Source organism: Ovis canadensis, chromosome 1 (assembly GCF_042477335.2).
Source record: "Ovis canadensis isolate MfBH-ARS-UI-01 breed Bighorn chromosome 1, ARS-UI_OviCan_v2, whole genome shotgun sequence".
NCBI classification, from domain to species: Eukaryota; Metazoa; Chordata; class Mammalia; order Artiodactyla; family Bovidae; genus Ovis; species Ovis canadensis.
Window position 1 is genome coordinate 1,102,708 of NC_091245.1, and position 16,670 is coordinate 1,119,377.

Genomic DNA, 16,670 nt, shown 5'->3' on the forward strand with positions numbered 1-16,670 from the left:
TGGGCAGAACTCCTACAAATTTCGTGCAAGCGTGCTAAGTCGCTCCAGTCGTGTCTGACTCTGTGCGACCCTATGGACTGCAGCCCACCAGGCTCCTCTGTCCGTGGGATTCTCCAGGCAAGACTACTGGAGTCGGTTGCCATGCCCTTCTCCAAACTTCGTGCACACACACAAATCTAGGCTCATCTGGAGAATGTCTGTTCAGCAGTACCCTAACACCCCACTTTTAATTCTCAGATTTGTACCACAAACTTTCTTCTAAACCCTATTTGCATTTGGGTCTGTGAGGAGTTAACCCCAACAATGCTTCCTCTAGCTGGAACACTCCGGTCCCAGCTTGGACATGGACACTGGGCTGCTTCTCTGTGCGGAGGGCCCTGACCAGGCGCCCAGGGACTCGCAGGTGCTGCAGAGGGCGAGCGGGGCCCGCTCCCGGCGGCTCCCGTCACTCAGGCTCTTTACCGTGTGTATTCCTCTTGCAACTGACCCGGGTCCGGTGGGAAGAACTTCACCGCCAGGCGAAGCAGTGCACTCTTCGGCCCTGCAGAGAGAAACATTTACAGTCCACAAACAAGCCACTCTCTGTGTTTGCCATCTCTCTGCACGTTCTGGCATAACTGAGCTGGTGCTTTCAAACGGACTGTTAGAGCAAGTCTTTTCAAGTAAGAGGATATTAAGACACTTCCTGTGCATGGAGTTATTAGTCCTAAGTACTGGGCACACGTAGCAAAGAAAAAAATGAGAGAACTTTTGTATTAAGCAGAGGTTACTGAAAGTTTGAAACCCTAAAAAAAAAGACTGCACATTAAAATCTTAAAATATATTCTTTTTATTTTAGGAGTAAGAAAGTGATAAAAAATTACAGTGTTTATACTAATAGTAGTAGCAATAATTTAAAAAGCCTGGGAGCTCCCAGGTGGCCTAGTGGCTATGATTCCGGGCTTTCACTGCCAGGGCCTGGTTTCAACCCCTGGTCAGGGAAATGAGATCCCATGAGCAGAGTGGCAAAGCCAAAAAATAAAAATAAATAAAAAATTAAAAGGCTGTTATTCTTTAAATCCTTATACACTTTAGAGAAAGAAAAATGTTATCATTCAATATACGAAACTAGGACAGCCTGATTACTGTAACGAAAAAAGCATCAGATATTAGCTCATCTGAGTATTTAAGCATTATTGAAGTTTTATAATAACACAGTCATGTAATTTTCACCAACAGAAAAGAGGAACTGCTTTGCTAAAATCGGAGAAGGCGATGGCGCCCCACTCCAGTGCTCTTGCCTGGAAAATCCCATGTGCGGAGGAGCCTCGTGGGCTGCAGTCCATGGGGTCACTAACAGTCGGACACAACTGAGCGAATTTACTTTCACTTTTCACTTTCATGCACTGGAGAAGGAAGTGGCAACCCACTCCAGTGTTCTTGCCTGGAGAATCCCAGGGACGGGGGAGCCTGGTGGGCTGCCGTCTATGGGGTCGCACAGAGTCGGACACGACTGAAGCGACTTAGCAGCAGCAGCAGCAGCAGCTTTGCTAACATGCTACAGCAATTGAAATGGTCTTGGCTTCTAAGCGAACAGAAGTTCCTTCCATAATCCTCTCCCCCTCAATTTAGTTCTAAAAATGTTACAGGTGAGTTCAAATGACTGGAGATGTCACCCTGAATGTCCTTTCAGAACTAGAAGCTGCACACTTATTTTGCATATTGGCCAAAAATGGGAGCAATATTGACCAGCGTATCCTATTTCTCCCACAGGTGAGGCAGGTAACCAAGAACTAGCTGAGTTAAGTGATGGCCCGCCCTCCACGTCTCACAGCTTGAAGCTAACTGGCGGAGCGGCCTCCAGGTGCAGCTGCTGCGGGAGGTGCTTCACTGCCACCCCAAGGTGATGACCTCGGTCGTCTGCGCCTTGAATCTGAACAGTCAAGGAAAAGCATCTTAGATGAGCAGAATTTTAAAGAGTTAAAAAAAGGACTTACTTTGTACTTGTCTAATGATGGGTTTCATAGGTTCAAGCCAGATCTAAAGAGAATTTAAGAAAAGATATCAAATTCATTAACTTACTTCTCTGTTTAATCAGTATATTACAAAATACAAAAATATTTATATTTAAGACAAACATTTAAAGGAGGAACATCCCCCCAGGTCGAATCTTGATACAACAGACACCAAGTCCCACGGGGAGGGCTGCAAACCACCGGCCACAGGCACAGGGTGCACTGTTGCTGGGCCGAGGGGACCCAGAGCTCTGCGTGTGTGTGTGCATGGAGGGGTGTGTGTGTGTGTGTGTATGGTGTGTATGTGTGTGTGTGTGTGATGTGTGGTGTATGATATGTGTGCATGGCATGTGGTGTGTGTGGTGTGTGTGTGTGTGTAATGTGGTATGTGTGTGTAGTGTGTGTGTATATGGCGTGTGGTGTGAGTGTGGTATGTGTGCATGGTGTGTGGTGTGTGTGGGTGTGATGTGGTGTGTCTGTGTGATGTTTGTGTGGTATGTGTGTGTGATGTCTGTGTATGGTGTGTGTGTGTGTGTATGGTGTGTGGTATGAGGGGTGTGTGTGTGTGGTGTGTCTGAGTGTGTGTGTGATGTGTGGTGTGAGTATGGTATGTGTGTGGTTTTTGTGTGTGTGTGGTGTGAGTGTGGTGTGTGCATGTACGGTGTGTGGTATGCGTGTGATGTCTGTGTGGTGTGTGTGTGGTATGAGTGTGTGTGTGGTGTACGGTGTGTGTCTGTGGTGTGTGGTGTGGTGTGAGAGTGTGTGTGTGGTGTGTCTGAGTGTGTGTGTGTGGTATGAGTATGGTATGTGTGTGGTATGTGGGTGGTGTGTGTGTGGTGTGTGTGTGTATGGCGTGTGGTGTGTGTGTGTGGTGTGTCTGAGTGTGTGTGTGATGAGTCGTATGAGTATGGTGTGTGTGTGTGGTGTGGTGTGTGTGTGTGGTGTGGTGTGAGTATGGTGTGTGTATATATGGCGTGTGTGTGCGTGTGATGTCTGCGTGGTGTGTGTGTGTGTATGGCATGTGGTGTGAGTGTGGGGTGTGAGTGTGGGGTGTGTGTGTATGGCATGTGGTGTGTGGTGTGGTGTGTGGTGTGAGTGTGTGTGGTGTGTCTGAGTGTGTGTGTGATGTGTGGTATGAGTATGGGGTGTGTGTGTGTGTGGTGTGGTGTGGGTGTGGTGTGAGTGTATGTGTGTGGATGGTGTGTGGTGTGTGTGTGGTGTGTCTGGGTGTGTGTGTGATGTGTGGTATGAGTATGGGGTGTGTGTGTGTGTGTGGTGTGGTGTGGTGTGCGTGTGATGTCTGTGTGGTGTGTGTGTATGGCGTGTGGTGTGCGTGTGATGTCTGTGTGGTATGTGTGTGGTGTGTGGTGTGAGTGTGTTTGTGATGTGAGTGTGGTACGTGTGCAGGGTGTGTGGTGTGTGTGGGTGTGAGTGTAGGTAGGGGGTATCTGCTAAGTCCAAGCCCACGTCAGGCGCCCACTGCCTCTGTGAACAGCAAGCTGACGAGAGGACCACTGCGTGATGGGGCGGCCACGGCTCCACGACGCCAACGCGCTTCTGAACTAGCAGGTCACTTGGGTTCCTGTAAACACTCAAGCTCCACACTTTGACTGTTCATCCATTAAGTAAAGTGAGCATAACCAGTTTAGTAGAGCAGTTTGCTCAAATCTACCCTTGAAACAATGAATTGGAAAAGCCCCTGATGCTGGGAAAGACTAAAGGCAGGAGGGGAAGAGGAGGACAGAGGATGAGATGGCGGGATGGCATCACCGACTCAGCGGACACGAGTTTGAGCGCGCTCCAGGAGATGGTTAAGGACAGGGAAGCCTGGCGTGCTGCACTCCATGGGGTCGCAGAGAGTCGGACACGACTGAGCGACTGAACAACTGTTGAAACGAGCATCGCAGAAGGTATGTGCTACTTGCTTTTGTAACTTGTGCAGAAGAGGTTCCCTTGTAGCTGAACAGAGGGCATTTTGACGGCGCAGTCTGAGGGTCACAGTGTGCCCTGCTGGCATCGTGCCAGCTGGTCCCGGGGCACTGGCCCAGGAGCACCGCCGTCAGCATCCGGCCGCTCATCCAGAGCCTCTTTTCAAAAACACACCACGGCACGTACCCAGCAGGACTGCACGTTCTGAAACTCCAGGCCGAAGTAGTCACACTCTATCAGATTCAAGCGCTGCCACACCCGCGTCAGTAGCACCTGGCCATCGCACTTAGGCTGTGAGGGGAGAAAGCGGGAGGAGGGTTAGTCACACGGCCTTCAGCAACAAGGGCCACCCCGTGGGCAAAACCTGGCTACATGGAATTCTTGCTTCCCTCTCCCTTCTGATGAGGTTCACAAACTGTCATAGGGCTAACAAATGACACAGGCTCTCCCTTCCCAGAAACTGACGTCCAGTGAAGCTGAAAAGGCCTCCATCTGACATTCTCAGAGTGCGCTTAGTTACATTCTTTCGTAACTGTAAGGTTCAGTTCAGTTCAGTCGCTCAGTCGTGTCCGACTCTTTGCGACCCCATGAATCGCAGCACGCCAGGCCTCCCTGTCCATCACCATCTCCTGGAGTTCACTCAGACTCACGTCCATCGAGTCGGTGATGCCATCCAGCCATCTCATCTTCTGTCGTCCCCTTCTCCTCCTGCCCCCAGTCTCAGCATCAGAGTCTTTTCCAGTGAGTCAACTCTTTGCATGAGGTGGCCAAAGTACTGGAGTTTCAGCTTTAGCATCATTCCTTCCAAAGAAACCCCAGGGCTGACCTCCTTCAGAATGGACTGGTTGGATCTCCTTGCAGTCCAAGGGACTCTCAAGAGTCTTCTCCAACACCACAGTTCAAAAGCTTCAATTCTTTGGTGCTCAGCCTTCTTCACAGTCCAACTGTCACATCCATACGTGACCACAGGGAAAACAATAGCCTTGACTAGATGGACCTTAGTCGGCAAAGTAATGTCTCTGCTTTTCAATATGCTATCTAGGTTGGTCATAACTTTTCTTCCAAGGAGTAAGCGTCTTTTAATTTCATGGCTACAGTCACCATCTGCAGTGATTTTGGAGCCCCCCAAAATAAATCTGACGCTGTTTCCCCATCTATTTGCCATGAAGTAATGGGACCAGATGCCATGATATTTGTTTTCTGAATGTTGAGCTTTAAGCCAACTTTTTCACTCTCCACTTTCACTTTCATCAAGAGGCTTTTTAGCTCCTCTTCACTTTCTGCCATAAGGGTGGTGTCATCTGCATATCTGAGGTTATTGATATTTCTCCTGGAAATCTTGATTCCAGCTTGTGCTTCTTCCAATCCAGCGTTTCTCATGATGTACTCTGCATATCAGTTAAATAAGCAGGGTGACAATATACAGCCTTGACGCACTCCTTTTCCTATTTGGAACCAGTCTGTTGTTCCATGTCCAGTTCTAACTGTTGCTTCCTGACCTGCATGCAGATTTCTCAAGAGGCAGGTCAGGTGGTCTGGTATTCCCATCTCTTTCAGAATTTTCCACAGTTTATTGTGATCCACACAGTCAAAGGCTTTGGCATAGTCAATAAAGCAGAAATAGATGTTTTTCTGGAACTCTCTTGCTTTTTCCATGATCCAGAGGATGTTGGCAATTTGATCTCTGGTTCCTCTGCCTTTTCTAAAACCAGCTTGAACATCAAGAAGTTCATGGTTCACATATTGTTGAAGCCTGGCTTGGAGAATTTTGAGCATTACTTTACTAGCGTGTGAGATGAGTGCAATTTTGTGGTAGTTTAAGCATTCTTTGGCATTGCCTTTCTTTGTAATTGGAATGAAAACTGACCTTTTCCTGTCCTGTGGCCACTGCTGAGATTTCCAAATTTGCTGACATATTGAGTGCAGCACTTTCACAGCATCATCTTTCAGGATTTGAAACAGCTCAACTGGAATTCCGTCACCTCCACTAGCTTTGTTTGTAGTGATGCTTTCTAAGGCCCACTTGACTTCACATTCCAAGATGTCTGGCTCTAGATTAGTGATCACACCATCGTGATTATCTGGGTCACGAAGATCTTTTTTGTACAGTTCTTCGGTGTATTCTTGCCACCTCTTCTTAATATCTTCTGCTTCTGTTAGGTCCAGACCATTTCTGTCCTTTATCGAGCCCATTTTGCATGAAGTATTCCCTTGGTATCTCTAATTTTCTTGAAGAGGTCTCTAGTCTTTCCCATTCTGTTCTTTTCCTCTGTTTCTTTGGATTGATCGCTGAAGAAGGCTTTCTTATCTCTTCTTGCTATTCTTTGGAACTCTGCATTCAGATGCTTATATTTTTCCTTTTCTCCTTTGCTTTTCACCTCTCTTCTTTTCACAGCTATTTGTAAGGCCTCTCCAGACAGCCATTTTGCTTTTTTGCATTTCTTTTCCATGGGGATGGTCTTGCTCCCTGTCTCCTGTACAGTGTCACGAACCTCATTCCATAGTTCATCAGGCACTCTATCTATCAGATCTAGGCTCTTAAATCTAGTTAAATCTATTTAACTGTAAGGTTATAGGAACCATTTTTAGCCTCAGTAAACATTTCATCAAAGGATCCTGACATTTACTAAAAATGAGTCTCGTGTCCACGTCTGCTGGGGACCCCAGCGGTAACGCAGTGTCTGGCCGCCCCTCACACGGCCAGAGGGCAGCCCCTACTCTGCTCACAAAGATGAGTTCCAGCGGACCAAAGGCTGGAGTAACACAGAGGAGGCTGCGTCTGTGGCCTCCGGGTGAGGAGAGTCCCCTAAGCAGAGCACAAAGGAGAGACAGATTCGATGAAACAAAAATAACATTTTCTGAAAAGAAAGATGCTGATCAAAGTTACAATCCTGAACCACGCTGAAAAACTCGTGTCTCATGCTGCTCTGATGACCTGTGTGAAGAAACACGCATGGCTTCAGGCACACAAAGGAACTCAAGCCCTCTGGCGATACGGAAACGAAAACGGCGAGGGATGCCTTTGCAACCATCAAACAGGTTATGACGACGCTGCCAGCAAGTGGCGTGGCTGCGGGGAGACCACATTCACTGCCCGGACGGCGTGAAAACACCTCATACTCACCTTCGCCCCAGCAGCTCCACTTCAGCTTCCTTCGGCAGGTAACCCAGAGCAGCTGCAGAGCTAACAGGCAAGGACAGACGGGCAGAGAACTCTAAGACGAGAACTGATGGACGCGTCCATAATTAAGTTACACAGCCCTCTGAGAAGAACATGGAACTCTTATGGACCATCATGGAACAGAGTCAAGCCAACAGTTCAGTCAAGAAAAGGAGCTTCCGTCTCTATACACTGTGACTCCCTTTCATAAAACACACGCTACCAACACACCACAGAGAAAGCTCAGCCTACCAAGACACCACAGAGACAACACACCCTACCAACACACCAGAGACAGCTCAGCCTACCAACACACCACAGACAGCTCAGCCTACCAACACACCACAGAGACAGCTCAGCCTACCAACACACCACAGACAGCTCAGCCTACCAACACACCACAGAGACAGCTCAGCCTACCAACACACCACAGACAGCTCACCCTATCAAGACACCACAGAGACAGCTCAGCCTAGCAACACACCACAGAGACAGCTCAGCCTACCAACACACCACAGAGACAGCTCAGCCTACCAACACACCACAGAGACAGCGCACCCCACCAACGCAGAGCAGAGACAGCTCAGCCTACCAAGACACCACAGAGACAGTGCACCTCCCAACACACCACAGAGACAGTGTACCCCACCAACACACCACAGAGACAGCGCACCCCACCAACTCACCACAGAGACAGGTCACCCTCCCAACACACCACAGAGACACCGCACCCCACCAACTCACCACAGAGACAGCGCACCCCACCAACACACCACAGAGACAGCGCACCCCACCAACACAGAGCAGAGACAGGTCACCCTCCCAACACACCACAGAGAGAGCTCAGCCTACCAACACACCACAGAGACAGCGCACCCCACCAACAGAGAGCAGAGACAGCGTACCCCACCAACTCACAGCAGAGACAAGCCGTGGAGGCTGTGCTGTGTCTCAAGGGGCTGAGCAGAATTGGGGGATGGGGTGTGCCTGCCACGCTCACCTCAATTAACTAGTCCTAGATGTGAAAGTCTAAATATTCCATCAGCTTGGCATGTCATTTGTGCAGTTAGGATATAATACATGTAAGTGGGGTGAGAGGAACACATCCACATTTAACCACCAGATTTTTTCCCTGTGTGCTCGGGAGGTGCTGAGGCTCCGAAATGAGAACTGTTATTTGAAGGAATAGAAACCTGTCCTTCATCATAAGCAGAGATGCTCACGGAGAACCACGGAATGAACACTTTGTCAGGACAGAAAAGTGAACTCAAAGTGACCTCCCTGAAGATACAGTTCACAGAGAACACAGACGCAGGCCTTCCAGGCCAAGGTCCTGTGACGTCAGCCCTACAAGCTTCACGGCTCAACACTGACTAGAAAGGCGCTGCAAAAAAAATGGGATTTGGGTACGAGATGAGGCAATCACTGTACAGACATCAGTGGCCTTTTCAGGACAGAGACGAAGAGACAGCCGTGTCTGGAACAGCGATGAAAAAGCTGCAACATCTTGGAATAAACTTCCGATAAAAGAGAGCCTTATGGAGAAAAGTTTAAAAACATGATTAGGAGATAGAATCGGGGCAGAGGTAGACAGAGTTCCACCTTCCTGGAGAGATACCTGCAGGAAGATGAGTCCTCCTCTGCGGCCCCAGACTCCTGGCAGCCCTAAGAAAAGGACCAAGAGGGTTCTTTAAGGAAACGGTCGGCTCATTCCACAGCTGATATATTACTTTCTTTAGGATGCAAGGATGGTCAAGAAAATTCTGAAAAAGAAAAGTGAGAGAGGATGAGCCTTAGCAGATAGTCAAATTGTTGAGAAACCATAGTAATGAAAACATCAGGTGCACGTCCACACAGACGAATCAGGGGAACGCAGTGAGACGTGAAGAAATAAACCCAAATACATAAAACAGGCGACTGTCTGGTAACAGTGACGTTTCAGATCAACCAGCGGGAGGAAACAGACTATTCCATAAATGTTATTGGGTTTCCATCTGGAAAAAGAGAGGTGCATCCTTATGTCACATACTAATTTCAAGATGAATAAAATACCTAAACACATAAGCACCTACCCAGGGAGGGCCTGCAGTGAGGCGGACCTGCGTGGCACTCTGCGTGGGAGAAGACCACTGCAGCAGCCAGCAGCCGCCGCAGGTGGACTGAGAGCCTGGACCCTGACACGGAAACATCTGCACGCAAGGAAACCGTAGTTGAAAGACTTCTTCAAAGACGAGCAGGAAACTTTCAGAGCTCACATCGCAAAGGGCTAATTTCTCTCAAACACGCAAACTGCATCCAAATAGAAAATGGGCACAAGGACAGGCTGTTGACAGAAAGCAGAAACCTAGGCGGCGTTCAGACAGAGTCAGAGAAACGCAGAGAAGCTGCACTGAGCCCCGCCTCCCGTCCACCAGACGCGTGGGCAGCGGGCAGGCGCCGCGCCAGGGAGCGGAGGAGCCAGGCCCCCGTGGGGCAGGGGGAGCAAACAGGGCAGCCAGCCACCAAGACTGAAATGTCTGCAGTGCTCTCCAAGCCCCCACTCCAAGGAGGTCTCTCGGGACCTCCCCGGGTGGGACTCCACGCCCTCACTGCTGAGGGGCACGGGCCCATCCCCGGAGGGGACTAAGATCCCACAAGGCACACGGAACGGGCCCAAAAGAAGTACTTCATAGGTGCTGAACTACGTGTGTGGAACAACGCTCGCCACCACAGTGCTTCTCACAGCAGACGATTAGGGCACCCCAAAACTGCAGCACAGGCCGGGCTGCCAAGCCGCTCTCTGCACGGAAGTGAGAGGACCACCAAGCTAAACTGTGAGAACACAGCCAGCTACAGAACAGCGCGCGCGCACCACTGCGCGGAGACATAGATGCAGATGCAGCCTGCAAACACGTGTGCGCACTGCAGGGGGCGCAGGCTCTCCTCGGAGGGCACAGCGAGCCAGGAACGCCCGCTGGCTCTGGAGGGTTGAGCCCCGCGACACAAGACGCTGGCCCGCAGAAGAATGGCTGGATGAATGGGCCGCCTGAGAACCAGGCATCTGCACATCACAGGACACCGGCAGGGCAAGAACATGGCAAGTGATAAACTAGAAGACGTTTGCAACACAGAAGTGCAACAAAGGTCCACAAATCGTAAGGGAAAGGTGGACAGTCCATCTAAAGAGAAGTGGGAAAGACATTTGAATAGGCACTCTCAAAGAACATATTTCATAGCCAACACACAGTGAGAAGGGGGCTTCCCAGGCGGCTCAGTGGTAAAGAACCTGCCTGACAATGCAGGAGATGCAGTTGCGACCCCTCGGTCAGGAAGACCCCCTGGAGGAGGGCCTCGCAACCCATTCCAGTACTCTTGCCTGGAGAATCCCATGGACAGAGGAGCCTGGCAGGCTACAGTCCACGGGGTCACAAAGCGTCGGACAGCACTGAGCAACTAAACACCAGCTGCACCAACCCAGGGTAGCCCATGCTACACCAGAGCCCCCAGGACCCTGAAGGCAAGAGGCCCGGCGGCACCAGGAACGGCAAGGATGCAGGGACGCACGGCTGAGGATGTGAGGCTGCAGGTCTCTCGGGGAAAGTGACTGACAGCCTCCATTGAAGCCCCACACATGCCTGTGACTGCACGGTCAGCCCCGGGCACACACGCCACAGAAACATCTGTCAATGCAAACAGAAGACGTGAGCACAGATGTCCACAGCAGCTTTATTTACAGCGAAAACGGAAACATCAGACAGGGTGGATAAATAATATGTGGTCTTGTTGACACAATGAAATATGACCCAGCGATGAAGCAAAAAGAAGCCACGGCTTTGCGCAGCTGATTACGGAAAGCGTCAGCGCCCACGCTGTATGGTCTCACTTGCAGCAGACTGAGGATCTGCAAAACCACTTCGTGGTCTGAAGACTGACGCAGTGGCTTTGCGGGGGCTGCAAGGGCACAAGGGGGCCTCTGGCGGGCTCCCTGGGGAGGGGGGCACGTGCACACGTGTCGGGCCACCAGGCTGCACTCCAAGGGCCGCGCGCCCAACTGTGTAGGTGACTCCTCAGTACAAAGGTCGCCACAGGGAAAGCAGGCGTCAAACAGCTCTGGGAGTTCGGGGAAAGTGGCCTTTCAGCTTTTACACTGATCCCTCCAGAGACGCTCTGAGACATCACTCCTGCCTGATGGCCTCAGGACGCACAGCGCCCGAGGCACACGGCTCCACTGCTGGACACTGCCTGGAACGACTTCCAGCCCTGGGCCCAAATGCCTTTCCTTAAACCTTACCCTGATCAGTCTCCTCCAGTCAAGGGCCCTTTCAGAAAGGTGACCCAGAACACAGCACACCTGAGAAGCCCAGGTCCAGCGTGGCGCTCCACCTAGAACGGACTCCCCGGAGGCTGGACCTGAGCAGACACGCGCCGCTGGGGGCAGGACGACACCCAGGCACACGCTGGTCCCCTGCAGTCTATAACAACCAATGCGCCAAGTGCTCGACGTGAGGGACAGAGAGGTTCCTTAGACCACAGGCTCGCAGAGAGCAGAAACTGTACTCTGAATCATGCTCAGTAATTAACAACTCACCACACATGCAGACTTCCGACAGAACAGGCTCTCTTTGGGAACAAATGCTGGATGGTTCCTGATACTTAATTTATAAAAGCATCACCAGGGGGTTCTCTGTGTAGACTTATTCACACGACAGGCACTCAGATGTCTGTAAATGAATAAATCACAAAGTAACTGGGAAAACAGCTTCAGTTCAGTTTAGTCGCTCAATCGTGTCTGATTGCAACACCATGGACTGCAGCATGCCTCCCTGTCCATCACCAACTCCTGGAGTTTATCCAAACTCATGTCCATTGAGTCGGTGATGCCATCTAACCATCTCGGCCTCTGTCGTCCCCTTTTCCTCCTCCTTCAATCTTTCCCAACATCAGGGTCTTTTCCAGCGAGTCAACTCTTCACATCAGGTGGCCAAAATATTGGAGTTTCAGCTTCAACATTGGTCCTACCAATGAACACCAAGGAGTGATTTCCTTTAGGATGAACTGGTTGGATCTCCTTGCGGTCCAAGGAACTCTCAAGAGCCTTCTCCAACACCACAGTTCAAAAGCATCAATTCTTCGGTGTTCAGCTTTCTTTATAGTCCAACTCTCACATCCATACATGACTACAGGGAAAACAATAGCCTTGACTAGACGGACCTTTGTTAACAATGTAATGTCTCTGCTTTTGAATATGCTATCTAGGTTGGTCATAACTTTTCTTCCAAGGAGTAAGCGTCTTTTAATTTCATGGCTGCAGTCACCACCTGCAGTGATTTTGGAGCCCCCCAAAATAAAGTCTGACACTGTTTCCACTGTTTCCCCATCTATTTCCCATGAAGTGATGGGACCAGATGCCATGATCTTTGTTTTCTGAATGTTGAGCTTTAAGCCAACTTTTTCACTCTCCTCTTTCACTTTCCTCAACAGGCTCTTTACTTCCTCTTCACTTTCTGCCATAAGGGTGGTGTCATCTGCGTATCTGAGGTTATTGATATTTCTCCCAGCAATCTTGATTCCAGCTTGTGCTTCTTTCAGCCTGGCATTTCGCATGATGTACTCTGTATAGAAGTTAAATAAGAAGGGTGATAATATACAGCCTTGATGTCCTCCTTTTCCTATTTGGAACCAGTCTGTTGTTCCTTGTCCAGTTCTAACTGTTGCTTCCTGACCTGCATACAGATTTCTCAGGAAGCAGGGAAAGTAAGGTGGTCTAGCATTCCCATCTCTTTAAGAATTTTCCACAATTTATTGTGATCCACACAGTCAAAGGCTTTGGTGTGATGAATAAAGCAGAAGTAGATGTTTTTCTTGGAGAAGGCGATGGCACCCCGCTCCAGTACTCTTGCCTGGAAAATCCCATGGACGGAGGAGCCTGGTAGGCTGCAGTCCATGGGGTCGCTAAGAGTCTGACACGACTGAGCTACTTCACTTTGACTTTTCACTTTCATGCACTGGAGAAGGAAATGGCAACCCACTCCAGTATTCTTGCCTAGAGAATCTCAGGGATGGAGGAGCCTGGTGGGCTGCCATCTATGGGGTCGCACAGAGTTGGACACGACTGAAGCGACTTAGCAGCAGCAGCAGCAGATGTTTTTCTGGAACTCTCTTGCTTTTTCGGTGATCCAAGGAATGTTGGCAATTTGATCTCTGGTTCCTCTCCCTTTTCTAAAACCAGCTTGAACATCAGGGAGTTCACAGTTCACGTACTATCGAAGCCTGGCCTGGAGAATTTTGAGCATTACTTTGCTAGCGTGAGAGATGAGTGCAATTGTGCAGTAGTTGGAATATTCTTTGGCATTGCCTTTCTTTGGGATTGGAATGAAAACCAACCTTTTCCAGTCCTGTGGCCACTGCTGAGTTTTCCAAATTTGCTGGCATATTGAGTGCAGCACTTTCACAGCATCATCTTTCAGGATTTGAAAGAGCTCAACCGGAATTCCATCACCTCCACTAGTTCACCTCCACTTCGTTCATGGTGATGCTTTCTAAGGCCCACTTGACTTCACATTGCAGAATATCTGGCTCTAGGTGAGTGACCACACCATCGTGGTTATCTGGGTCGTGAAGATCTTTTTTGTACAGTTCTTCCATGTATTCTTGACACCTCTTCTTAATATCTTCTGCTTCTGTTAGGGCCATACCATTTCTGTCCTTTCTCGAGCCCATCTTTGCATGAAATGTTCCCTTGGTATCTCTCACTTTCTTGAAGAGATCTCTGCTGCTGCTACTGCTGCTAAGTCGCTTCAGTCACATCCGACTCTGTGGGACCCCATAGACAGCAGCCCACTAGGTTCCTCTGTCCCTGGGATTCTCCAGGCAAGAATACTGGAGTGTGTTGCCATTTCCTTCTCCAATGCATGAAAGTGAAAAGTGAAAGTGAAGTTGCTCAGTAGTGCCCAACTCTTAGTGACCCCATAGACTGCAGCCTACCAGGCTCCTTTGCCCATGGGATTTTCCAGGCAAGAGTACTGGAGTGGGGTGCCATTGCCTTCTCCGGAAGAGATCCCTAGCCTTTCCCATTTTACTGTTTTCCTCTATTTCTTTGCATTGATCACTAAGGAAGGCTTTCTTATCTCTCCTTACTATTCTTTGGAACTCTGCGTTCAAATGGGTATATCTTTTCTTTTCTCCTTTGCCTTTAGCTTCTCTTCTTTTCTCAGCTATTTGTAAGGCCTCCCCAGACAACTATTTTGCCTTTTTGCACTTCTTTTTCTTGAGGATGGTCTTGATCATGGCCTCCTGTACAATGTCATGAGCCTCTGTCCATAGTTCTTCAGGCACTCTGTCTGTCAGATCTAATCCCCTGAATCTATTTGTCACTTCCACTGTATAAGCATAAGGGATTTGGTTTAGGTCATACCTGAATGGTCTAGTGGTTTTCCCTACTTTCTTTAAGTCTGAATTTGGCAATAAGGAGTTCATGATCCGAGCCACAGTCAGCTTCTGATCTTGTTTTTGCTGACTGTATAAAGCTTCTCCATCTTTGGCTGCAGAGAATATAATCAATCTGATTTTGGTGTTGATCATCTGGTGATGTCCATATGTGGAGTCGTCTCTCGTGTTGTTGGAAGAGGGTGTTTGCTATGACCAGTGTGTTCTCTCGACGAAACTCTGTTAGCCTTTGCCCTGCTTCATTCTGTAGTACAAGGCCAAATTTGCCTGTTGCTCCAGGTATCTCTTGAGTTCCTACTTTTGCATTCATGTCCCCTTTGATGAAAAGGACATCCTTTTTGGGTGTTTGTTAGTTCTGGAAGGTCTTATAGGTCTTCATAGAACCACTCAACTTTGGCTTCTTCAGCGTTACTGGTTGGGGCATACACTTGGATTACTGTGAAACTGAATGGCTTGCCTTGGAAACAAACAGAGATCATTCTGTCATTTTGAGATTGTACTCAAGTACTGCATTTCAGACTCTTTTATTGACTATGAGGGCTACTCCATTTCTTCTAAAGGATTCTTTCCTACAAGATATAATGGTCATCTGAATTAAATTCACCCATTCCAGTCCGTTTTAATTCACTGACTCCTAAAATATTGATGTTTACTCTTGCCATCTCCTGTTTGACCACTTCTAATTTGCCTTGATTCATGGACCTAACATTCCAGGTTCCTATGCAATATTGCTCTTTATAGCAATGGACTGTACTTCCGTCACCAGTCACATCCACAGCTGGGTGTTGTTTTCACTTTGGCTCCGTCTCTTCATTCTTTCTGGAGCTATTTCTCCACACTTCTCCAGTAGCATATTGGGCACCTACTGACCTGGGGAGTTCATCTTTCAGTGTCCTATCTTTTTGTCTTTTCATACTGTTCATGGGGATCAGGAAGCTTCCATAAGCCCCTTATCCTTATCCATCAGAGGGCAGATAGAATGAAAACCACAATCACAGAAAAGTAATCAAACTGATCACATGGACCACAGCCTTGTTTAACTCAATTAAACTATTAGCCAAGACCTGTAGGGCCACCAAGATGGACAAGTCAAGGTGGAGAGTTCTGACAAAACGTTGTCTGCCGGGGGCCAGCGTGAGGAACTCCGCCCACGGCAAAGGTCATGAGGAAGGAGGCTTGGCATACGCAAAGGTGTGATCAAGCCTCAGGAAACCCCCTGTTCCCGAGCAGCTAACCCCAAAACCAGAGTCTGTTTTATGCTCTCACCTACACCTCTGACTTTGCGGGGGGCTCTCCCCCATAACCGTTTCTCTCGGAGAAGGAGTAAACGTGCAGCTCCAAGGCAATAAAAATTCCTGGGCGTGACAAGAGTGTTTCAGCTTAGGGACTCCTCTGAAGGTTGTCTAGCCCACCTGTATAGGCTCTCCCGGCCACATGTGATTGTTTACAGCCTCCCAACCTGAGAGGCACGAGATGTTTTAGACTTACTAAAGGCAAATTCTTTTGGGGAGTTAGAAATTATTAGTATAGTGGGTTGGTTAGGAATTATATTGGTGAAGGGTTTTTCATTTGTTGTATCAATAAGTGCTGCTAATACCCTGCTCTGGGTGGGACAGGTCAAACCTCTCTGCTGACAGACTAGCTTGTGTGACAGGATTATCCATACTCCTGCCACATGATTGTTTACTACCTCTCAATCATAAACAGCACAGAGAGTTTTGGAGTATTTTGAGAGTCTTGATCAGGGCTTTTTCTTCTTGTTGAGTCAATGATTGCCGCCAAGCCTCCATATCCTTAGGCACCTGGGAATATATTAATCAATGTATTTGGAATATAGAAAAGGAAATATAGTAGTTTTTGATGTTAGTAATACTAGACGTTTTGAGTTAATGTATTTTCTCTTTTGTAATAGATCACTGTGCTTTGTTATAAATCACTGTGTCCTTGTTATGTAAAAATGTAACTTTATCACTATCTTAAGACTAAATAGATCTTAAGGGGAGCATTGGTGAAAGGATTTTCATTTGTTGGGCTGATGTTTGCTGCTAAATCTCCATGTTCCCTACCCTTATAATGAATATAACTAACATATAGGAGAAATAAGTATTAACCTTTAAGACTAATCATGTTAACCTTGGGTTAAATAAATTCCTTTCTTGATT

The 16,670-nt window shown here is 48.4% G+C and overlaps 1 protein-coding gene across 2 annotated transcripts in view; it reads right to left on the reverse strand.

Moving 5' to 3' along the window:
* Nucleotides 1–16,670, reverse strand: part of FARP2 (FERM, ARH/RhoGEF and pleckstrin domain protein 2) — a 100,971-nt gene that overhangs the window by 52,560 nt on the left and 31,741 nt on the right. The window contains exons 1-4 of one of the 2 annotated variants that reach the window (XM_069583200.1): nucleotides 7,048–7,328; nucleotides 4,110–4,214; nucleotides 1,977–2,019; nucleotides 463–541 (exon numbers count right to left, since the gene is read on the reverse strand). In XM_069583200.1, the coding sequence (XP_069439301.1) occupies nucleotides 463–541; nucleotides 1,977–2,004 (107 nt within the window). In that variant the 5' untranslated portion in view covers nucleotides 2,005–2,019; nucleotides 4,110–4,214; nucleotides 7,048–7,328. Of the gene's footprint in view, nucleotides 1–462; nucleotides 542–1,976; nucleotides 2,020–4,109; nucleotides 4,215–7,047; nucleotides 7,329–16,670 lie in introns of those variants that run through there. The other variant, XM_069583198.1, reaches the window with a different exon arrangement.